Genomic DNA, 25,675 nt, shown 5'->3' with positions numbered 1-25,675 from the left:
CCTGTCCTGTTAGTCGTGATGTCAAGATGTTGTGTAGGACATTAATTTTTATTTTATTTTTCTGAGTTTCATGTGTAAAAACATTTAAAAGGGAAAGTGAGAAAAGACTGAAGCTTAAAACAATGGGCAATATTATTCAGTAGACTGTAGTAATATAATATGGGCTTAATTATTGCAACGCCATAGTTCTCCACATGTTTATACTCCATGCATGGCTGCTTGGAATGTGTAGTAGCATCAGGGTTGAGGGTCCAGCCTTCCTGTGGGAGTAGCCAGGATAATGAGCTGTGACCAGCGAGAAGCCTCTGGAAGGCAGTCGAGCAGTTCTCGTTTCACCCATTAGAAGGCAGGAGAACACACACAAAACTTGACCTCTGCAGTTTTACTTCAGTGAGCTTGTTTCATTGCTCCCATCAATTTTGCCACAAGTCCTGCATGGAAGCCATAACCTTATGGGAACATCCCGGTCTGCTCTCCGAAGAATTGCTGGGGTGCTACATCATCATTCTTTTACATCGTCATTCTTCTACATTACAATCAGGTGGAGGAGACAGGCTGGAAAGTAAACCTTCTTAAAAACTGGCAAGTTTAAATGAGGTATAAAAATAAACTCCATAATATACAAATACTAAATAGACTTACAGTTTTTACTAGAAATGTGTATGCATTACCAAACCTAGATTTGAGTCTAGATTTTTCAGGATTTGTTTTATTCTGACCATTACACAGAAAATGGAAAATGCAGATTTTAGCTCTGCATAATAGTTTCCTCAAAAGTTCCTCTTCGTCTATAAATGGAAAGCTTTTCAAATTCTCCACAATACAAATAGCCTTTTAAAGGAAAAGGGAAAATATACATCATGTTTTTCATATCTCTTGTGTGAGTGTCATTGTTTTAGTATAGCAGTCAATGAGTTTAGAAAAGTCATCAGTTTTTTTAGTGTATGATATACCAAGGTATTTTTCACAAAATTTTTCTGTGCACCTTGAAAGGAGAAGGAGTTTTTTCACTGTCATTTTATCATTACAAAAGTATTGCCTTGAAAATCATATTTTTCATGTCAGCTCCAGTTTGTGGTCTCAGCGTTAAGTGGGGACTCTCCAGGAACAATATATTTGGAAATCAAAGCTCAGAGCATGAGAGTGAATGACAGCAGACACCTGCTCTGGATCTGCCCATATCCTGTGCTCTCCGGATCATAGCATGAAAACTATAGGCTCTCATTATATATTAGCAAGGAATGTTAGCCCTAGTATAGTAATGCAGTAAGTTCATGGTGCAACTTCCAGTCCATGTCCCCAGGTGAATAGGCAGGTTCACGGCTGTTTCCACTTGACAGTTCAGCTTGAGATCATAATGAGGAAAACAGCATTTGAAAATAAAGGTTCGGTCTGGTACAAATTGGAGTAGCTCTATCAAAGTCATTGATAGTACAGCCTCCTCTTGATTTTAGTAAGGGAATAGATGAATTTCGAATTTAATGCTAGATTTTGGAAATTGCCTCAGTTTAGTAGCAGCACCTTAATTAAAGGCTTTGAAAGATGGATGAAAGATAAGGCTGACTTACTAGTAAGTGTGCCTGATCAACAACTTTTAAAAATTGTATTCTGAAATAGAGACATGGTGTGGGTAGAAAAAAATCATGGATCATCCTTGCAGGAAAACAGCAAGGTGATCCTGAAAATATTTATTATAATGGAAAACTGTGGAGACATTCAGGCAAAAAAACCCAAAACAACCCCAGCAACAACAACAAAAACAAACACCAGGATTCTGCCTTTAAAAAACAAGATTGCTCCAAGAAGAATAAAGCCTGCCTGCAAAATACAGGCATGTTTCCCTGCAAGAAATAATGCAGTTGATTAAATAATTGATTTTTTATGTTGTTGTCAACTCACTTTTTTCCAAATGACGTTGTTATAAATCAGACTTGCATAGTTTCCCCATTTTGTTTCTCTTTCTTATTTTCTTCCACTTTTATTTTTCACTAGAAACCACAGGAAGACATTTTTGTACTGAGGATATCATTCCTGCTGATCATATATCATTTGTGAACCGAGTGAATTTGTTCCACATGTCTTTTGAACATGTACTGCACAAAATGTCTGGTAATGTAGAGAAGCCAGTATAGAGGTGTCTAGTGTGTTTTCATTACAGCTGTGTATTTGGATAAGTATTTAATTAGTAGTGCACATAAATACATCTGGAGAGCTGTGAGTGAATGCTCCCTCCTTTGATTTTGCTCAAGATCAGGAAGTTCTGATTTATTATTCAGCAGTAAAGATCAGAGACTGTTTCAAAAAGTAGGGGAGAGAAAACAAGAGAAATATTGCTGTCTGTGCATTCATTAATGCACAGATTTTTCCACACACTGCACTGCTATCACCTTGAAAACAGAGGTCCTTGGCTAGCAGAGATTTGGTGTCTGTGTAGCAGGTTATATATAAAACATCAGCACGAATAGACAATGGCCGTTATCATGATGAAAGTAATGCGGAGGTTTAACCTTGGGGTCACTGATCAGTCAGCAGCAGGTGGTTGTGATGAAATATTTGCATTTTACTGCCGGATTATACTCAAACTATAGTCATCCCTATCATGTTTAGGGGATGTGGGCTGTTGCAGAACTCTGTGTGTTTCCCTCTGAAATTCAAAGACTCTCACAGTTGTGCTTGTGAAGTTGAGTTGAGTATCCCCAAGTCAGGGTTAGCTCTCTGCTTTGTCCTCACATCTTTGACTTTATTCCAAACAAAGCACTGAATTATAGTATTTTCCTACCAAAATGATTCTATGATTATTTATTTCTATTTCTTAGATAAAATAGTTACGTGTTTTGTTTTGTTTTCTTTTCTTTAGTAAATGCAACCATCTGCTCTTTGCCAAATGAAATAGGATGGTTTTACAAGGTGCCTTCCACACAAGAGATTATCTTGAGTGTGTCTGGTGTTGCCTGTCTGATGTTTTTGGCACAATAATTCACTGGGCCACTTGGGTTTAGGCATCAGATAACCATGCAAATGCAAATCAATATGCAAATCAAGCAAATACATCATAACTAGAAGCAAAAATTTTAACTTAGTGGAAAAATGAGAGGAACATATCTGAAAGTTCTGTAGAGAAGATACTTACTAAAATAATTTGAGTAAGAACCACAGCAAAAATCTTCCTCTCATTGATCATTCCTTTTATGCAAGACACACAGACTGTAATTTGAGAAAACTGTGTTTCTCTGCCGCTCTGTTTTGTTAACAGGACTTAATGCAGCGTAGCTCGGTAATATCTCTAGGAATGTGCACAACAAGTGCACTGAAAGCATTACCATATAGGTTTTTGTGGAACATTTATCAAAGCCTATGTAAACCTATGATAGGTGCAGTAAAATTCCTCCCACCTGGTATTCAGAAGTTCGGTGTTAATCAAACTGGGCTAACAAAGCTTCCTTCATCATCAAGGGAGAGAAATAGATACCTCTGGGGAAAGTCCACATGGCATATTTTAGATCCCTGCCTTAGGATGCCCAATAGCCTTTGCTGTCTGCCTCAACTTCACTCTCAGTGAAGCCGGGGAGACCAGAGCAAGCATGTCAAACTTATTTTCCCCGAAGGCTGCATCAGCCTCATGGTTGCCTTCAATGGGCCAAATGTAATTTTAGGACTGTATAAATGTAGGAGTACTTACATCTATACAGTCCTAAAATTATATTCGGCCCCTTGAAGGCAACTGCGAGGCTGATGCGCCTCTGGAGAAAATGAGTTTGACACCCCTGCTGTAGAGGCAGCTGGATCTTTCCAATTCATTTTCCATCTGGCCACATATTCCAACTCATGCTACTTCTTGGATAAATGTGGATGCCACAGCTTTCCATTTTGATCACTGTCAACAATGGTTTCTGCTTTTCCTCTAGGAGCCAAGCCGTGGTCCAACATCATGGAGATCCTGGAGGAGAAGGATGGGGTTGATACCGAACTACTGGTTTACACAATGACCTTGGTTAACAAGGTTTGTTTACTTTGTTAGCAAAACTTGTGGAGATAATATTAGGATTTTCAATTGTATAATGATCTTCCCTGTTGACTATATATGATAAAAGGAGACCTGTCCCAGAGAAGTTGCAGGACAAGCTGTAGTCAATCAGCACACCCCTGATGCTGGTGCTGCAGTCACCCAGAGGCAGCAGCTGGGAGCAGAATTGCTATTTTGCTATATAGATGCTGTGCCGAAACATGGTTATGACATGGCTCCTCTCCCAATGCTGACAACACTATGCAAAACAAAACTCAAGCAACTAGCTCAGCGCATTATCCAAGGAGAGAATGAAAGCAAGTGCTGGTGAAAAGATCACATGGCTCACAAAGGCTTGCACTGTGCACAATTTTCTAGTTCCAGATCTTTTTTTCTTTTTTACTGCAAACCAAATATGATGAATTTAACAGGTCTGAGTGCTAGTAAGAGTGTTTTTGCTTAAAAAAATGAGGCTACATTTTTTCTCCTTTCTTTATATTTTCTGGTGTCCTGTATTAGAAGTAGTAGTTTTGCATTAAAATCAAATGTTGTCCAAAGTACTCATTTGTGCCATGGGGAAGGAGAAAGTGAAAAGCCCATAGAAGTTAGAAATTTGTTAGTGTAAATTCCTTAAAAATTAGTGTCTAGTCATAAACAAATATTAGGGTGACTGAAATTAAAAATAGATCTTTTAAAGAGCACAGAAGATCAACATACGACTAGGAAATCAAAATAGCCATGTGTTTCATGATTATACTTAATAGGCCAGAGTAATACAGAATAGTATTATTGTTATTGATTATATTGAGTTAAAGATCCTGAGTGTTGTTGGAGGCCATAAATCAGGCTGCCAGCTTACTGTGCTCATAGCTACGTGTTTGGAGCGGTGAGTTCCTTTGGATTATTTTGATAAAATAATTTCTTAATGGCAGCAATGATGCCTGAGAAGGATGAACATCTCCGTGTGACATCACTGATGTCACTGTAATTTTACTTACAGCCACCCTTGCTCCTGCTTACGTGGTAGTAAGGATCCTCTTTAACTTTTAAAGAAACCTTATCTCACTGATGTATTCTTTCTGAAAGGCATCACCAGATTTACATGTCTGTAGCTGCTATTAGAGCCAAGGCAACGAGTTTTTAATGACTGTATTTTACACCTTGATGTTTCATATACTGATTCCTCTTTCTGAGATAATTGTCTTCATAATTTGCACAGTTGTAATCTACCTGGTGTTTGACGTCAAGAATTTTGTTCTCTTTTTTTTTTCTCATCTATAGTTGATTCATTTAGTCTGAGTTTTTCACTACATTTAAAGCTATTTTTAGGAGGAGATAGTTCTTTATGAAACACACAAAAAGAAAAAGCATCTCACAGTCAAAGGACCAAGGCAGTTATGAAGATCAAGGAAGAGAGGAATCCCACAATGCCACACTTAAAATTATGATCTGGCTTATGGACAGCTTTATGATGTTTTTAATGGGATTTTTTTCATGATTATAGAGAAAACAGCAAGCAGCATGTCACAGTTGTAATTTTTTCCCCTGCAGAGAATACAAAGAAGGCTCAGATGGTTTCATCTTCTCTAGATGAAGAAATGTTCAAGGTTTTCAGTGCAGACAGAGTCCTCACAAGGGATTGTATTAAGGCAACAAACTTCTACTCCTTTTTCTTTCCCTCTGTATACATTTACAGACTGTTTTCTTTCCTGCTTAGGAGCAGAAAACCCATCTGACCAGACCTAAGAATTGCTCCAATCCTTTTTTTCCTTTCCCTCTCGTTTCAATTTACTTAGGCTGACCTTTCATTAACCCGCTCTTAATTTGGGGGGAATTTGGCATTAATGAATCTCTTAAATGAAACTGATCCCAATGCAGCTATTTTTGAATATGTATAGTTGCAGTACAACCTGTTATCTTCCTTTGGTTAGTTCTTGTGATCTGCTAGATCTTATTCTAATCTCTACTTTCTTCATTTTTTTTACTGAGATCGAGATGGGCTAAAGCCTTTGTGCTTTCTTTATATTAAGAAAAAAAATCCTCATCAAATGCATCAAATCAAATCAAATGAGAGGGAAGAGCTCAAAGCTACCCAGGCTTTCCTGCAAGGGCTTGGGAAAGCAACTTGGAAAATCACAGTGCAAACAAACAGAAATATTAATTTGGAGATGTTTCTTCAAACCGAAACTAGATAGAGGCATACGAATAAGTCTTGACATTCATATTCATGCTTCCTTTGTACACCTGTGTTCTGAAGAGTTACAGATTTGAAATCCCAGTTTTGGTCTAAGTTAACAAGGATTTAACAAAACTCAACAAGCAAGCCACAGAGTAGGTTTTAAACACTCTTCTCCAGCTGGCCAAATTTTCATTCTCTAGACAGGTTTCCATTTTATAAGGTTGTCTTCAGAGCAGGAGGAAATATTTGGGACTTACGTGTGTATTTTGATACAGGAGTAACATTTTGAACTTAAACAGGTACTCAGAAAGGACCAAGGACCGACCTTGGAAGGACCTGCCTAACTTATGGTCTCTGCTCTGCTGGTTGTGGCTTTTGTTTCCTTTATAAAGCCACTAGAAAAATGCAGGCCCACTCTTGTTTTCTACAATCACAAGCTAGAATTAATCTATCATTTATGCAAGCATTTCATGTCCCTTGTGTTATTTACTGCAGAAATCTTCCTGCTGAGCTAGACCGAACTCACCTTGTTGTGACACGAGTGGTGCCCTTTTACATCTCATTTTATATTGTTAGAAATTGAGTTCAATATGCATTAGGCTCTGAAAATGGTTATCTGAGTTTAATGACAAACCATGCAAAGGAAAAATATTTTATTTCTATACTTGGGAGTTCAATTGCCCAGTTCTGGCCAGTAGCATGCAGTGAAAATTGAATTTCCACTGCCGCATGATTTAAAATTCTATTAACCAATAAAAGACTGCTGACAAAAGCAGAGTTGCCAGTAAATAGTACCTTATGCTGCTGTTTTCCCTATCTATAGCCTGCCTGACCTTGGATTTTAAAAAGCTATGCTTTAGGGCGGTTGATCTGCATATTAACATGAAAACCATTTGCCAATATTTTAAGAAGTAAATGCTCAGAGGATCTGTGCAGAAGATCTGACTGTTTGCCCACCCTTTTGCACATAAGATATCACATCTTATTGTGCCTGAAGACATTTTGGTCAGTGTAGCTGCTGTTTACATCTTCCATAAGCAAGAGAAAGCCCGATAGACATAATTTTCTGTTATAGTATATCCATATCCATGTTAAAGCTCCATTGAATTTACAGTTTGATAGCTTCATTTGCTGAATCCTCATATTTCTACTCAGTGCTAGGTGTCAATTTAGGAAAGAGGAAAATGTACATGGTATCTGTTTTCAGCACAGTTAAGGAAAATATAGTTTCATGGTCTTCGGTGGGTTTTAAAGAGGCTTTAAATACTGTCCTGGACAGAGACAAATTCTTAATTAGAGCCTGAACGTATAACCCTAACACTTCATTAATGTTCGTGCTAAGCATTCCTGTTGCAGTGTACCTCACCAGACGGCAGATAATAGTCCTGTAATGACTGAAGAAGATGTTTCTGTCTTGTGTTTAGTTTAAAAAAAAAAAAAATAAATTAAGAAGTAGCTTGGTGATGCACATTTTCCAGTGCCTCATTTCACAGGAAAGAGGTGCTTTCACAGGGCAAGGTATTATTCATGTAATTCAGACCTCTTTTTCTGAATGTAAAGCTTCTTGGCACAGGGAGGCAGCCCAGTGGCTGCTCTCTTCTGCGCTCTGCTGCTCAGAGCCTCTTTGGAAAAGCCAGGCTCTAGAAAACCAGTGTTCTTAGAGCACATTTCATCCCATCCAGGGCATGAGTAGATGAAACTCTCTGGACAGGGCCTGGTTTTTGCATGTGCTGTCTCTATCTCTTGCTATTGGGAGTATAGATAAGTTACTTAGGGTAACTACTTGAGAATAAGCATCTCTCTGATGAGTTAATCCAGAAAAACTGTGTTGCTTGCAGTGTGCACTCTCCCATATTTTGCAAAAGTGGCTCTGTATAGACTGATTATTGTAATGAGGTATATGTTGCTCTGCAAGTAGGTTGCACATTATGTTCAGTAGTTTCCGTTCAACATGGTCAGAATTAGACTCATTTTTCTGCATCATGCATAAAGAGTAGTAAAAAAATCAGCACAAGCTGAATACAAATCAACGGCAAACCAGACGAGTGGTGTTTTTTCATGTCTTTGTAAATGTCTGCAGGACTCTGGTGGATGAAGTTCACTTGTGCACTCAGCAAAGTTGTCCAACACCCATGTCCTCTTCCCACACATCATTCTGTAGTAAAGCTGTGAGTGGCTTGATTCAGTGCCTCTCGCTACATACACTGTAGTGGCATACTATGGTGTACTGCAGACGATCAACTTCCTCTTCTCAGTTTTCTGAATTCACAAAAAAATGGGAAATGGCCACAGTAAGAATAATGCTCTCTCTTGAACAGAGAGCAGGTGCCATAGAAAGCTCTGAACTCAAACAGGTCGTTTTCGATACCTGTTATTATTAGTATTCTTTATTTTCTAGTGTGCAAAAGCTCCTCTCACTGTCACTGCTAACAACTTACCCCGTAATCAGGAATTAGTAACTTTTACTATTTTATAGGAGTTAAGGAGTCGGTGTACCTTTAATAGGACTTTTCAAGTTGAAAGGGAGGAGAGGAGTCAGTATCTCTGTAATATACAGCAATTTGTGCGCTGGGAGGATGGCCTCTGCTGCAGGTGTGGAGGACAGTAGGCGCATGGTGCAGGATATTTCCCGCTGTCCTGACATCACACAGCTGTGCATTGGACTTTTTCTTCTTAAGGCCAAACTTACAGGAATCAGTAGGAAATCAGCTTCACTGTTTTTAGCGAAACTGTTTTTTTCTCTCTCTTTGCTTTTATCCCTGTGTTTGATGCGTTAACATTCTCTGTTCTTTAAATCTGTACTTAAATGAAGCCAGGAAGAATCCAACTGTGTATTTTAAAGACCCACATTTTCCATACTTTTTTGTATGAAATAACAACACTGATTTGTTTTGCCAGTTATTCCTTTTTCTGCACAGTGCACAAAGTTGTTTGTTAAAAGCTGTGCCACTTGTTTTTTATTTTCTAGCAGTGTCTCTAATCCCACATAATGGGTTTTACTCTATTGAAATCATACATAGCACCACTTGCCACCCGCTTTTAAAAACCTTTGGTTAATTCTTTTCAAAACAAAAAGATTGAAATGTTTTTCCTTTGATTCTTAGACGCTGTTGGGGTTGCCAGATCAAGACTCTTTCTACGACGTCGTGGACTGTCTGGAAGAGCTAGGCATTGAAGCCATTTCACAGAGACACTTGAACAAGAAAGGAACAGATTTGGACTTAGTTGAGCAATTTAACATTTATGAGGTAACATAACATGCCCTGTTTTATGCATCTTACAGCTTGTGCAAACTTCAAAGCCAAGAGGAGGGGGAAAATGTAACCTAGGTGAAATTTGGTTATCTATTTTGTTTTAAAAGAAAAACATCTGGTTTCTAGAAGTATTATACACATTCGTATATGTGACCTGCTACGCTACATAGCTGCGTTTAATGCAAATGTGTTTCATGGTAAAGCTGGGGCATACTCCAAGGCAAACCATCATATTTACTAGTCTCCTTAGAGGCAGTTCTGCCTGCAATTAAACGTTTCTCAGACTGCTAGTTACACGTCCTGAGGTAGAAGTTCTTTCCGTATGCAAAAGTTTTCAGCTCATGAAAAAGGTTTGGCTGAGCTCAGCTTTACAAATACCACTTGTTCTGCAGCTGAATACCCAGCAAGTCCTTGTTTAAGAGTTTACACTGGACCAAATTCTATACAGTGTGCAGCAATGGAGTAATGGGTGACTCCACATTCGTTACCTAAGTATAAAATAACTACTTCTGAAGTATTTATATGTAAGGGTAGGATATCCAGTTTCTTAATAATTAGCCTCTTTTCAGACTTTGGGAAGTGTTGGAGTGGGGAGGCTTAGGCTGAAGTTAATGCGAATGTAAATGTGAATTCATGTTCTGGTGTAATGAAATGAATTTATTCCCATCTGAGCCCAACAAAGGATTTGATAGATTTGATTCTTCATTTTCTTAATCAACTTTACACCCATGTCACTTCAGTATCTTTAGCAGAGTTAAGTTTTATATACAGCAGTTTGCAGGAAGTTTTAGGCCAAAATAGGAACATCAGAATGAAAGGTCCCCATGTCAGAGGCATCAGGACATAAAATCCTTTTAAAAGGTGATCATTAATCTTAAAAACAGGGGGTTTTACACATGCTGTGCCTACTGAAAGATAAGACTGCAAAACTAGCAGTTGGTTTACTTGGGTACCAGCTTTCTCTTGATCACCGGACTAAATTTAGACATGACTATGCACATTCTTTCGTTTTTGACAATGTTGTTCTTTACCTGAAAAAAATCTCTTCTTCTCCCTACCTTTGTTTTGTTAACGTCACTTCTGGCAAGAATTATCAGAATAACAAGACTGATAGCAACAAGAAGATATGCATTCTTCCGATCACCCACATCGCCCTCTTCTGTACCTCTGCCTATTTGAATGGATCTTTCTCATATAAAGATTACTTAAATGTTATGCCGCATATCAGATGAGATCCGCCAGTAATTTTATTGTTTCTACCAGTGATACCCCCCTCATGTACCCTTAGGTAGCACTTGCTTTGTTTCTGTCAGAGGTATGTCACGGAATGTCAGCGATATGCTATGGTTCAATGTGCTAGGTATTGCACATGTATTTTGCTCCTCTACTGTTTCCAGCTGATGACCTCCCAACCTGTCTTGGAAGCTTCTGTCAAATGTCATTGTGGCCATGCTATTCTCAGGGTCATTCTTCTCTGATATTATACATGTGTTCCTCTGTATTGACAGTGGTTCTGAACTGGCAGGAAATACTGTATTTTGCACCAAAAGGCATATGTGAAAGTAATCCTGCTAACCTAAAAATCTGGAGGCTTAGAGGGGGCATGTGGTCTGTGTTTTTTTCTTTTAATCCATTGTGGTACTAGTTCACAGAAAGAGGGTGGGGTTTTTTGGTTTGGTTTGGTTTGGTTTGGTTTGGGTGTTTTTGTTTTTCCCCCACCCACCATGTTTACTTTGCAGGGAGAGCTGTTAAAATGGAGATTTTTAAGAGGCATGCAGTTACTTAAACATCTGCTTTCTCTTCCTTGGCCGGGAAGAAATTACAGCACTTTTCTAAAATACTTTCTGAAGTAGTAGACAGTAACTTCCACTTGACCAAGTGTCATGTCTGAACATGAGGAAATGTTCAATCAGTCAATGCATGAGAGGTTGTTTGTTTTTTTCTTGTTGGTTTCACTAGAGCCAAGACTTCACCTAAATATTTTGGAAAGAAATAAAGAGAGCTAGGTGTCCAACACTGCTCAGCTTCCTTGAAAATTAAGTCCTATTTAAAAAAAAAAAAAAAAAGAAACAAAACAAGCAAAAAAACCCACCACACACCAACAACTAGGAGATATATAAATGTGTTGTTACAGGTCCTGTAGTGTTCTATATAAAACATCAGTATATAATTCCATTATTAGAGCTGCTACCCTGCACTAATGGATAAGACAGCAACTTACAGGGAAAGCTATAAAAATGGTGATGCTAATAGGAGTTAATCTTGTTGAGATCAGTTAATTCTTAAGTCCTAGATGTAAAGGCCTGTGGTACCTTAAAGGAACTGCATCAGAAGCCTCACGTTTCTTCCTTTCTTTCTCAGATGACACTCAGACATGAGGATGGAGATGAGAGCGCTGATCCCCCTCCCAGTGGGCGCAAGGACCGGAGAAGGGCCAGTCTTGGCGCTGGTGAGCGAAGGGGGCTGGAGCGCCGACGGAGCCGCAGGCACTCGGTACAGAACGTCAAAAGCACTTTATCGGCCCCTGCAAGTCCCTGCAGCCAGTCAAACCCTGGCTTTGTGCTGGGGCATGGACAGCACATTGAAGATCACAGTGAGAGGTAAGTGCATGAGCTGAGGAATATTCCTTTCTTTTCCCTTATTACTTTCTGTTATGTTTGTTGCACTTTATTAATCTGACAGACCTTTCTTTCCTTTGTTTCCCTCTTTCCATTGAATTAAAAAAGCAAACAAGCATATTTAAAGTTAAAACAAACAAACAAAAACACCAACAAGGAAAAGAAATGGATTTGTAAGTGACTTAGCTACATAGTTAAGTTCTTTGGCACCATCTGCCCAAGTAAATGGACCCAAGCCACATGAAGTAGAGCATTTGATATGGGAAGTAACCAAGCTTAATTTAATCCATTGACAAATTTTATGTTTAGTATACCCATATAATAGAAGATTGTAAAAAGGGTGTAGGCACATTAATGGAGGGCTATTTGTCCTGTATATGTTACAGTTCATTCTTTTTTTTCCTCCTCTTTGCAATCAGCATTTCAGAATAAATGTTTTCCTTTGAGGCTACACCATAGTAGTGCATATATATAATGTTTTATAATTAGTGAAAGAGAGATGGTAATGACTACTTGAGCAGCAGTCTGCAACACTGGAGTCAGTGGCAGCTAGTGTCATTGCCAGTACCATAACGCTGGCTTGGGCTGTGCAGGCTTAGGAAAAAAGGGAGCTGCAGATCGACAGCATGTCTGACTGGTGCACAGGAGGGCTGGAATTAATATTGACTAAGTTAGACATCTGATCAGCTCGCCTCCCTTTGATGTCAGTGGAGTGCAGCAAGCACTGGTAGGCCTTCAGTTACCCAACATGTTCTACATGCCTGAAATTTCAACCAAGATGAATTGTGCTCTGAAACTGGCTGACTAGCTCAGGTGAAGATACATACTTTGCAGATAGCTAAAGCTGGACACTGTCATCCCGTAGCTGAAGGTGCAATTTGCAGAACCTAAGTGTGCTCCATGAAGAGCATATCTTGTGTTGATTATAACATTTGGGATGTTCTTTGGAGGTTTCCGTTGGTTAACACTGGATCATAGAATCATTTTGGTTGGAAAAAACTTTTAAGATCATCAAGTCCAACTGTTAACCTAACACTGGCACTAAGCTCTGTCCCTAAGAACCTCATCTACACATCTTTTAAATACTTCCAGGGATGGTGATTCCACCACTTCCCTGGGCAGCCTGTTCCAATGCCTGACAACCCTTTCCGTGAAGAGATTTTTCCTAATATCCAATCAAAACTCCCCTGGCGTTGAGGCCATTTCCTCTCGTCCTGTCACTTGCTGCTTGGGAGAAGAGACCAACACCCTCCATGCTACAACCTCCTTTCAGGTAGTTGTAGACAGTGATCAGGTCTCCCCTCAGCCTCCTTTTCTCCAGGCTAAACAGTCCCAGCACCCTCAGCTGCTCCTCATCAGACTTGTACTCCAGACCTTTTACCAGATTCGTTGCCCTTCTCTGAACTGTCTCCAGGACCTCAATGACTTTTATGTAGTGAGGGGCCCAAAACTGAACACAGATTCGAGGTGTGGCCTCACCAATGCCAAGTGCAGGGGGACAGTCACTTCCCCGGTGCTGCTGGCCACACTAGTCCTGATGTGAACTTAGAGCCTTAAAATCCAGTGTTACATGTTGAGCAGCCCTTCTTGCAAAGTAAACTGAGTTGACTAAAGCTTAATGGCTTCAGGCAATATGAAAATATAAGACTCCAGAGAATTTAAACAGTAATTGCATGTCATTTACTGCATAATGGCTGCTTTTTTTTTTTTTTTTTTAATTCTTGCATTTGACAACACATTCATACTGGTTTTCCATCACTTTCTATTGGCTGGGTCTTTAGTGGGCTGGCGGCTGAGGGCCCCATGGCCTTACAGTCTGATGACGAGGATGACAGTGCATTTGAGGCTGAGTTTAAAGCGTCTTCATTGTGAGTACAGCTGGGAGCTTCAGTTGCTCTGCATGGAAAGCCTCATGCATGATCTTGGGCCCCGCTTCATGACTCAGCAATGTGACTGGGAATCTGTGTCCATGGCTGTGCAGCAGATATGACTGATTTTCTTAAATGATGAATTTGGGTTGGAAATAAGGAGATGCTTCAACTGTACAGAAAATGCTGATTCTCTTACAAGTCACGCAGGATAACAACTTCTGCCAATGCTCTTTGTCACTATTAATGTTTGCTTACTAGCTTTATCTTGCAGTCTTCAGTAACTCCTGATGATTTTGTGTTTCGGCTGTTTTTTAGTTTCAGGGGAACAGAAACATGGCAGGTTAGTTTCATAAGTTGTTTGAATTATTTTTTCACCAGTATAGCATGAATAATTATCCTACTTTTTTGAAGAAAATTATCCAGTTCCGCTCCACACCCTCTTGGACAGTGACATAATTTAAAGCATTATTTAAGTTTAAATCCAGGAAAGCAGTCTTCATTTAAGCTGGCAAATTTAATGTTGCAGTTGTCCTTGGAATCTTCTCTAGGAAAATAATTACATTCTCTTCAACTCCAGTTTGAATTTCTAACTTGCTCACCTGCCTCTGTAATAAAAGAAGTATTCAGTTATGATTGTATGTAACACTGATATTTACTTCACATATTAGATAAATAAAAATCCTTTTCACACCCCTCCCCTCCCCCCGCTATTCTTCAACCTTCTTAGCAGGTAGAGACAGGGAGTATTACTTGTAGCTAGCAAATCATTTGTTTGCTTTTCTTTTTTTCCCACTGGACATTACAGACCACAGAATATGTTCTGGCACCCGAAGATGCAAGTTCTATGCCCAGTTAAATTATTAAAGTTGCTATAACAAGAAGGTAGTCAACTGTTGGTTCTTCTATAAATCTCACTGGGTTTCCAGTAAACAAGCATTTCAGAAAATCAGATTCTGTCCTTCACATTTTTAGTCTCATCGTCAGCCCAAATCTGTAGTTGTGGTAGGAAGAGGAAAACCAGCCTTCCTGCTTTATCGTATCCCAGTGAGTCTCTCAGCTCTCAGTGAAATAGTCCAGATGAATGCAACAGTATCTCTACATCTAATAGCTAAACTGGGACAAAAAATGAAAGCTTGATGGCTGCTATTCATAAACATTTAAACAGAAAAATAGTGAACTTGAATGACTCATACAAAGTTTTTACACATATATAAAGTTTTAATTAACCTTAAGTGGAAAGAGGTTTTCCTTTCTGCATTGTTCCTACTGGAATCAAGTTTTCAAATTTGAGCACATGGTATCTGAAAAAACATATTTATTCATTTAAAGGATTTTAATACAGCATAAGTTTAGGCCTTGCTGCAATTTGTAATGAAATTTTAAAATCATATGTTAAAATATGGTATAGGCATCACCTGTTTTTTGGTTTTGTTTTTTTCAAAAGCAATGCTTCTTTTGTCCCTTGTGCTTCCATTGTTAATACTGTAGAGAGGAATCTGTACAAATAGATAAAAATTACTCGATACCTCTCTAAACTGAAAGTAACTTTTGGTCATCCAGGAAAGATCTGTCTTCTGCCAATGACACTTTTGGTTCATAATCCTAGTCCCTCTTGAGGAATGAAAAAGGTTAGCAATAAGTTTTTGCAGTGCTGTATTTTCTGAAAAATAGTCTACAGAAAGGGTTTCAGTCTCTTTATTCCTTCACTACATTTTCTTTAACAATAGGAAATATGTAACAAAATTAATGATACTCTTATTGTGCTGCTCCTGCTGGTGTCTAAGCTTCGTGTGTGGTTGCAGATGTCTGTGTCTGGTTTTGCAGTGGATTAACACGATCAGGTTTGGTGGAATTGCTTCCAATGGACATGGTTAGAGATTAAAATCACACTCTTACTCTCTATTAAATTTTGTTTGGGGCAATATTCTTGGTTATTTTGGGACTTCACTACCGAAATCGGTAGAACATTCAAGTTCTTCCTCAGCATTCTCCTTCCCACAGTGTTCATGTTTCTTCTCTTTCTAACTCTGTCAGCTGGTTTGGCAGTTGCTTTGCTTTTGTTTACCACATCAAACAGGTTGTCCACAGTCATCTGCTTTGTGTCGACCGATAAGTCTTCCAAAAAGAGAAAAATCCATGGTGCCGGTAAAACAAAAAAAAGACAATATTGGCCAATTTCTGTTCTGTCTCACAATGCTCTATATCCAGAAAAGCTGTCTGAAGTCAATGGGGTTGCTCTGATTTACGCCCAGCTAATTGAGAGCAGACTTTGGGTTTTAGAGCTCGGAAAAGTTGACCATAAATGCAAAGGGCAACCAGAAGAAAAACTTGCAGGCCTTTTTCATCCATTTGGCAACCTTATTCCAAGCTAAATCTATTGCTTTTTCATTTGTGGTTCAAAACAAACAAAGACCCAAATCTGCTTTGTGTTAAAATAGTTTTTAAGAAGAGTAAAACACAGCCTAATGTGCCTCTTGCTAAAGAAATAAATAAATAAGTTGATAATGACTACTAAATTGGAAAGGCTGGAGGTTGGTTTAGGCGTATGTAGCTGCTGCAGTGTACTTTAAAATGCCTGTCCTGACCACCAGCAGGTTTGCTTTGTTCAAAACTTCTTTCTTTGACCGTGGTGGAAAAACACCAAAAAGCCTGGGGGAAATTCCGTCCTGCTAACATGACATTTTAAGTGCTTTGCTGATGGCACCTCCTAAGGTTTTCTGCCCTGGTCCAAATTGAGTGCTCTCAATCTGTGGTCTGACATGTTGTTTCTTAAGTGGTAGACTTTTAAACAAATTCTTCCATGTTTTTGTTTTTTGGTTTGTTTCTTTTTTTTTTCCTTTTTAAAGTAAACCTAGCTTTTTCCAACCACACAATGGATAGAGTCAGGGAAAAATGTAAGGAGTGGCAAGGAACTTGCACTAGATTTATGTTGTTATTGTATGCAGTGATTTCTGGTTATATAAGGATTAAAATAAACCCCTCCATCTCTCATTCTTCCCTCTGCTGAGGGAGTAGAAGGCAGGTAGTTCAGAAGTTCTCAGTACTGCCTTGAGCACTAAACAAGTGCTCTGCAGGAGCCCTACATATACAAACCAGAACCAAGTATTTATCCCAATTTTCAAATTAATGTTTCACATTTTTATGTGCATTTTTTTCATGAATACTGCACAGCGACCATCCCTGTCTCTATCCCTCGGTGTCCCATCAGAGCTGTGTTAGCCACACTTAGCAAACATTCTCAAGGGAGCTTCTGTGTGATTTACAGTGACACATCTTACCAGCATTTCAGTGAATGGCTCTGCCAAACTTTGTGGAATTTGCTACAATGAAAGACTGAGGTTTATAGAGTTTTTAATAGCTAGGATTAGGTATTTACCTCACTTTACTAGACTCTCTGCTTTCTTCTTTTTCATAGCTTTGATTTATTTTATGGCATCAAAAATGGCAAAAGAATTACTAGGATTGATCAAATAACACTATACATGTTCATCTAGAGATAACCAGTCCCTGGTGAGGATTTTGTTGTCAATATTCCTGTGTTTGAAACCTAACAAGCAGAAGAGCTGACTGCCATCTGAAGAACCCATCAGAGCAGAGCCTGCATCCTGAATCAGTGACCAAAGGTGGATTTAACAAGCTGTCTTTTTTACACCGTGGGGCTAAAAAGGTATGGGGAAGACCAACAGTCCAGGTTTACCTGAGGCTTCCAGGTTTTTCCATCTGAAGAAACTTGGCCTTCGAGAGAACTGCATTGATAAGGAAAAAAACAGCAGAGGTCCGAACAGGGAATTATGTACCTATGAACTGTGCTCTTGTTGGGGTCCTGCTGGGAAGGCTGTTAGGACTCTTCCTCTGAACAGAGATTAGCACAGGAAATTCCAAAGTTTCCTGCAAATTTCTGGGCTAACTGGACACAGCATCACTGCGCGGTGCACAACAGGCTTAAGGGCTTTCACACCCTTACAGTCCTAGAGGAAAATTGGAAAATTGTTGTCTAAATAAAGAAAAGCTGTGCTGAGAAGTCATAAGGATCTGTTTGTTAGAAAATACATATTTGTGATGCTTGAGGATGGCTGAGAGGCAGGAAGAGATCGTAACGCTATTTTGGTTTTACCAGAAAACAATGAACACAGCTGAGCCTCTGATGCTAAGCATTTTTTCTGTTTAATTTTGAATTCCTGTCGAGTTTCTAACCAACAGCACAGACCTTAGTTTGGCTATTATGCCCCATTAACTGATTATTCCAGTTGCTTCATGTAGAGCCAGGCCTGCAGGGGTGGTTTGTCCAAAATACAGCTGAGACATCTTTTTTTTTTTTTTATCATGATTTTCCATGTTTTCAGACATCCTAAACCATAACTAATCTTTGATTTTTCTCTAGAGCATTAACTATGGCAAAATTCTAGTTTTTGTCATGATGTTTCAAGTTCTGGTGACTTTCCACTACAGTATGTGAAATGCTTGATTATGTAAATACTTATGGTGACAAATACAAGTGATATGATAGGTATGAAACAGAAAAGTGGGGAGACTCAACATCAGCATTTAATGCAGGACTGAGGCTGTGATATGGATTATTAAAGGCCCATAATTTTTTTTTATTGATGTAATAGAAGGAAACTTTTTTCCCTAGACATTTACCTCTGGTTCCTGGTTTTGGACATCTAAAACAACTGAGGCATGAATCTAGACAAAGAAAAAACATCTTCAGAATAAACACGCAGTTGCTTATCTGTGGAAATATATGTGGGAGCTGAGCTACCTATAATAGCATTTGCAGGGGGAGCTTTGAAATAGAATAGCACTTGATCAGTTATACGGGAGATAATAACTTTTTTGACAGTTTCGTTGGTATGTACAAAAATGAAAATGGGAAATAAAAGCGATGGTTTTGGAAAGAAGATTTATCTATGAAATTAAAAGGCTTGGTAAGGTAGCATCTGTTCATAGCATCAGATCTTTATTAGTCTTTGACAACAGTAACATACCAAATCAGATCTGCTATTTTAGGTTTGGGGCAGGGAGGTCATGTTTATGTCTTTTGTGCAGGTAGGGTTATTTGAAGCATGAGGTCAAGCATATTTGAAAGGAGAGAGAATAAAAATGTGAAATTTGTGATCTTACTCTTTGTAAGAATATCTTGGAAGTTCCTGTAAGGAATGCATTAGAGGAAGAGACCTAGATGAGTTAAGAAAAATTTTCTTTCAAAGCCATAACAAAAGACTCCATTGATGTATAGATATGGATTGAAGCACTAATGCATGAGTAATAATTAAAAAAAACCCAACCAAACAAAAAAACACACTAAAAGTTACACCTCGATGAGCATTTCAAGTACAGGTCCTATTACTGTCTGAGGCTGATACCAGCACTTTTTATCTGATTTAAAATATCTCTGTAGAAGTGTCAGGTTTTGTAGCAGGGTTATGTTTGCTGGCTATGGGCCTTGATGAAAGGAAATGTTTTATACTTGGTATACTTGGTTGGCAGCACTGCACTTTGCTGTAAAGACAATGGCAGACTTTCCCTGTTTGAATTTCAAGAGGAATGAAGAAATCACTGAAACTTAAATGAGGTTATAGCTGCATGGCAAATGAAAGCACAGTGTTACTTAGCCTAATTGATTTTACTTTTTTTTTTTTTCTCCTTTGTGTATGTAGCTTTGGTGAACTACCTGAGGAAACATAGTGCCAAACCATGGCATGAATATGTTTCTCTAGAGGTCCATGGTAGCATCTTATGCACTGGACTACACATGTCTTAGAGTTCATCTCCACAGTGTGTTTCCAGTGTTTGTAAACACAATCCTTTAAGGCCAGGAAAGTTTTTTTCACATGTACCATGAGATGGGAGGAAAAAAAAAAGACAGCAGTTTGGCAGGATGCCATTTCCAGATCCCTTCCTTTGAAGTAAGGGGCAATACAGCGACCTCCAAGTGTCAACCAATACGCAGTTCCAAGCTCTGAAAACACCATTTCTTCTCTCTTTCTGTGTATGTTTCAATATTTATTGCTCCTAAAGTCTCTCTACATCGTGATTCTGTTTCTTTACCTCTCTGCTCATACAGATGTAAAAACAGCAATGCTGTTCAATGATCAGAGAGTTGGGACTCTTGAAGTTTTTGCAAAGCCTTGCCAGTGTTTTATGCAAGACTCTGCTTTGATGTGTCCTATATAAACCAACTGCAGCAATGAAACAAGTGTGGAGGCGTTATTTAGGTGTGAAAAGTTGTTACTAATCATATTTTAGGGATAAGAGAATAACAGTAACCTAAAGAATGGTGTGACCTAAAGAACAACGTAATATGAAGGCATAGTGAATACATGTACTTTACATTACTTGTAATTTCCTCAACTTTTTTTTTCTGAACAGTTTTTCTTATTTAGGGCAGAAATACAAGGATAATTTTCCTTTTGACCTTTGCAATTATGCATCTTAGTTTGTCTTCTGTGCAGAAGGCCAAATTTTGACGCTTTGCAAGTAAGTTTTTATCTGTATTATTTCATATATGTTCATCTTCACATAATTGCAATAACTGCAGTGGTCTGTCACATATAGCAGTGGAATAGAAATGGGCAGTTGGGTTAATATGTGGTTTCTTTAGTTTTTAATAGAGGAAGAAAGTATATGGTCATATCTTTATACAGAGTAATAAATGATGAATTTAGATTATTACCACTTTCAGCTTTCATGTAAAAGACTAGCTGAATCTGCTTTGGGAGCTAGGATAGAAGAAAGGAAGAAGAGTACCAAAGCATTTGTTTGTTTTACAGGGACTTAGGAATTTGGCTATGAATTGTGCTGTCTAACCTGTGCAAGTGGAATTTCACTCATAAATTGAGGACGATGGGAAGCGATGGCAAGAGAAAATAAAATTACATCCACTGTGACTTGTCAAGGTCGCTCCTTGATGGAATATTTTTCATTTTCTATTTGTTCACCTGTGCCGGGTTCAGGGAAGCATCTTTCAAAGTGCTGTGCAAGGGGTAAAATAGGTCAGAGGTTTGAAGCGGAGCAGAAACAACCTTGAGAGAATAAATTGTGGGATCAACTGCAGTGTTTCATTTAGAATAATACCGTGGACTTGCTGATGGTGGTCTTACTTCACTGAATGTGGCCTGTAGGCCTAGTCAAAAGTGGCTCTTCTGAAAGGCAGTGAAAGTTTAAAGGAACGTAATTTAAAGAAGCTAAACTGAAAGCACTTGACTTAATTATAAAAAGAAAGGGAGAGAGAAAATTCCTCATCAGTAATTAACGGCACATAGGGTGATTTTCAGAGAGCGTGGGAATAGTGACCGATAGCTTTACAGTTGCCCAGTCCTTTCTTCTCTGTGTTGCTTCGTAACACTAAGGCCCCTTTTCTCACTGAAGGCCAGTGTGGGTCTTTCTTTGGAATTTCTATATAATTCTGTGGATGGTTGCAAAAGGCTCAGGCATACACTGAGGGCCTTGTCTAATAACCTACAGAATTAAGAAGGAAATATTTAGTAATACTTTAATAAAGGTTAAATGAGCCCTACGCTATTGGAATCAATCTAAACAGAAATATTTTAACATGCTATTATCTCATGAAATGTTCATGTGCAGAACAAAATGTTGTTAGCATAATTATGGCAAGACCATCCTGTTTTCTGTTCTTATGTATTCACACAATTACAGTCAATTTTTTCCTGGATTAAAATAAAGTATATCTTACCATTTAAAAATTTCCTTTGAGACCAGGCAGAGCAGAATGTGTTCTGCACTCATGCTTATTTTCTGGCTTTCCTTTTGTTGTTGTTCCTTCAGCACAGCCTTTGATTTTTCTATTAGCTGTATCTTTGGAGATTTTTTTGAGAACTGGGATGCGAGACTTAAGTTTCTGGGCTCCAAGCTAGAACAAAGGAAACCTGAGTTTCTTCCAGGTGCCTTCATCAAAACTCTACAAAGGCAAAAGTTTGGGGGGAGCCTAGAGAGGACAGACACTGCATAACCTTGTGCATATTGTTCAGCTCTAGGGACCAGTAAGACAAAGAGCATTTTTTGGTGCTTTTGGTTCTTGTGGAGTCACTGTCTTGAACAGTGGTGCCTTAGTTTTAAAATCATCTACCCCAGGCTACATTAGGTGTGCATTAGGTATGATGCCCAGTATCTTACAGACTTTGCCCTTGCCTTCAGCTAAACTTATAGATGAGTCCCTTGATTATAATTTCCTTTCGTCAGTCTGTGTTTGTTAGTGTTTGTGTATCTGCAACTTAGAGTAGCTATTTAGTATCAGCGGAACAACTTTGATTGGCATTCTTTTTATTTATTTTTTTTTTTAATTATTTGATTGAAAGAGGAGAAAGGTTAATCCATTTGTTATAGAGCCTTTGCCTGACTTTCATTTTGATGCACCAGTGGTTCTCTAAACATAAACTGCGCTTTTTTAGTCTTATTAAACATACATGTATTTTATGGGCTTATACTTTGATGTCAAACTTTACTTGAAACAACTGAGTAAAACCTGTGTCCTAGTAGGTACATGTTAGTTACCATGATTGAAAATAAATTTTATAAAGATTTGTGGGGTTTTTGGTTCTCGTTTGTTTGGTGGGAGTGTTAGTGGTAATCTATTTAAAGATGGAAATAAACATGGTGATTTTTTTGGTATTTGTTTTCACTGCTATAAATCTTCTGTCTGAATAGTTCTAATCTGGTACTTTTATCATGGAACTGGAGTAACCCAGCAATAGCCTTAAGGTTAGCTGAATATATGTGATCCTTCAGAATGAGCTAAACCCCTTCCTCCCTGCTGCAGGATAAATATTTGGCTTTTGTTTAACAGGAAAGGTTCCTCAGAGCTACTGAAAAATGTGCTGGCTTCTGCAACGTAGTTTAATTGAAAACCTCCCTATGAATCATTTCTCTTAATTTAATTCTACTATTGCATTAACACCAAATTTGTATGTGTATGTGGGAGGGAAAGTGAGCTTTTCCACATCATCCATTCTCCATTGCACACAAGAATGAACACATAACCCTGAATGGTCCAGATGAATTCACAAATCTGTCTGCTGTTGTCTCCGAGCATCCAGCTGTCTGATGTTCTTAGCTTTAGAAGAATGTCGTCTATCTGCAGTTGGTGGTTTGCTGTTTTAATAAATATTTGAATGGAAAATTTCCTTTTCTACCTTTTAGGAAAGGTTTAGCTAGCAGATACTACCTGCTTTCATGGACAGATTATCTGTTCTCTGACAACACTGAGAAACAACTGCTACTCTTGGTTTGCCTGAAAGAAGAGTACACTTGAGTCTTGCCTGTGAGCTTGCCCTTTTCCTCTGATTTGAATCTGATCCACACTCTGGTGATAGTCCAGGGTCTGAAACTGTGAGTTTAGTTGCTGAAAGAGGACTTTTCAAGCATGGAACGTGTCCCGTAAACCCACATTTATTTCCCCTGTGCAAGTTTCCCTCGACCAAGTATGCTCCCCCGGGTAGGGGAGCGTGCCTGCGGCTGTGCACACCACCAGGCGTCCCTGCAGCCAACACATGCAGAGCCAACTGCTTCCTCGGGCTTTTCCAAACAATCGCTAGGTACGTGCTGTCCTCCTGGACTTCATATTAGCAGAAGAGAACTTTCCAATCAAAGCTGCCTCTAAGCTTTTGATCTGGAAGTCAAGAAGATTTGAAGAAAGAGTCCCTGGTCTGGCAGAAGAATGCTATCACTAGAATCTCTGAAATTAATCCACCAGTTAAGGTATGATGATGGGCCCACAGAGCCACTTAACAGTTCCTAGACATCTTGAGGGAAGCGAAAACATGAGTTAACTTCCAGCTACTATCATAAGAAAAGCTGAGTCCAGCGATTATAGAGGTCTTCTTTTTGGGTCAGGAGTAAATAAACTAATTTTCCTGATTTTGTCCATCTCAAATCCCAGCAGCCAGCTCTTGTGGAGCAGGCACTGCTGTCAGCAGCCTCAGAAGTGCCAGTCCACCGAGCCAGTCGCTCTAGCAGTTGTGTAACACATCCTTGGGGTACTCCATGAGCACTGAGAAGATGGCATGTGTGTGATTTGCAGATGCTCACTTCTTAGAGCCCACCGAATTAATTCAGTTTTCTTTGGTATTATCCGTAGTTAAGATATATGTGCACAGATCAATAAGAGATTAACTTGCAACGAAATATTCAGCTTAGAAACAGTACCCATTAGGGATGTGTTAATGTCATATTATAGACTGTAAAAGCAAGTGTGCCTCACAGGGTTGCTGTACATGCATAGGTCTTTTGAAATATGATATTCTCAAACAATGTACAAATTAAGGAGCGGTTACTTTTGATCTGCTCCTTTAGAGTACGGCAAGGCATAACATCTGAAAAGCGGGATCTTGATTTTTTTGCTTCCGAAGATGAAATTGCAGATAAACATCACAGGAGACAGAAGTATTTCCTCCATGTGTCATTACTAATAGTTCATGACCCATCATGAAGGGGGACAGGGGCTAAACATTCCCTTCAGCTCCATAGAGGTCGTATCACCTCCTGCTCTAAGTTCTGTTTCTCGTTGTAAGGCAGCATTGTGTCTCTACATATGGACTGAAACGAAAAACCTTACATGTCCCAAACTGGTCTTTATGTGATAATGATTTTCAGTCCAGTAACTGACTTAAAGATTAAAATAATTTCCCGTTTTATAACTCAGCCTTCAACACATGGATGTATTGCACAGCTTACCAGAAAGAAGCATGTATGTTAAAAGCTATGGTCCTTTAAGCATAACTATCTTATATATATTCTGAAGAGCTATTCCTATTTTAATCATGTTTTTAAGTGAATGCCAGTGCTTATGGAAAATATGTTATTGATGGCTCAGGAAACTGAGATATCACAGTTCCGTTTGCTGGTTTGTTTTCCAACTATCAACTTGAGCTTATATGGATTTTTCTGTTACAATTCTAAAAGCTGCTTGGTTTTCAGGATGGTTGGGTTTTTTTTGCAGACAACTAGTCCTTCCGGGATAAGGTGCAGTCATTGGCTGGTTGGCTGGTTGTTTTGTGAGATTGGTCATGTATCCTAATTTTATGAAAACTATTGTATATCGGCTAAATTTAGGGTGCTTTCATATTTATGATTAAACTAGTTGTATGGGAATCAGTTTTTCCCAATAATGGATTAGAACAATACTTTGAACATCAGTAAGAAACCCAGAGGACTGTATTTTAATTGATTACTGCTCACCTGGAGTATTTAATATATGGTTCACTTGACAGTTGTGCACTTTCTACACAGAAGCTCAGCATTTCCAAAACCAGGTACTTAAAAGTTAGTAAGTCCCTGTTTAGTTGCAAACTTCAGCTGGATCTAGGGAAATAAACTGTACAGTAAAAGTAGATTGAGGCCTTTAGGAACCAATTAAATATCCTAATCTGATAAATACTAATTACAAAAACTCTGAATGGTGGGGAAGGGAACAGCTTTCACCACTGTTAAAGACTTGATACCAAGACTTTAGAGCATAGGTTCAGGCTTAAAAACACAAGATATAAAAATAGGATGGCAAAATCTCAAGGAAAATATCCAAGATGTGTTGCTCACCTGGGAAGTGTTAGTTTAGGGACCTGATGATCCTGTGTTATGACGTGATCCTTAAACATGAAGGTAATTCTCTCCGTTCAGTGCAATTATAACTCAGTGGTTCCCAGTTCAACCTGTATTGTATAAACTCATGTCCTTACTATCATGCACTCATGTGAACAAATAAATTCTCAAAGAATCCTTTCTGAGATCCACCA

General features: G+C 38.7%; 1 protein-coding gene across 2 annotated transcripts in view; it reads left to right on the top strand.

The window, feature by feature from the left end:
- FHOD3 (formin homology 2 domain containing 3) overlaps window positions 1–25,675 on the top strand; it is a 384,646-nt gene that overhangs the window by 256,411 nt on the left and 102,560 nt on the right. For both annotated transcript variants that reach the window (XM_082045688.1, XM_082045687.1), the window contains exons 8-10: window positions 3,906–4,000; window positions 9,287–9,430; window positions 11,798–12,036. In XM_082045688.1, coding sequence (XP_081901814.1) covers window positions 3,906–4,000; window positions 9,287–9,430; window positions 11,798–12,036 — 478 coding nt within the window. The remainder of the gene's footprint in view (window positions 1–3,905; window positions 4,001–9,286; window positions 9,431–11,797; window positions 12,037–25,675) is intronic.

Source organism: Streptopelia decaocto, assembly GCF_964273445.1.
Source record: "Streptopelia decaocto genome assembly, chromosome: 2".
Classification (NCBI taxonomy): Eukaryota; Metazoa; Chordata; class Aves; order Columbiformes; family Columbidae; genus Streptopelia; species Streptopelia decaocto.
The sequence above is the reverse complement of the archived record's forward strand: the minus strand, read 5'-3'. Positions and strand labels throughout refer to the sequence as shown.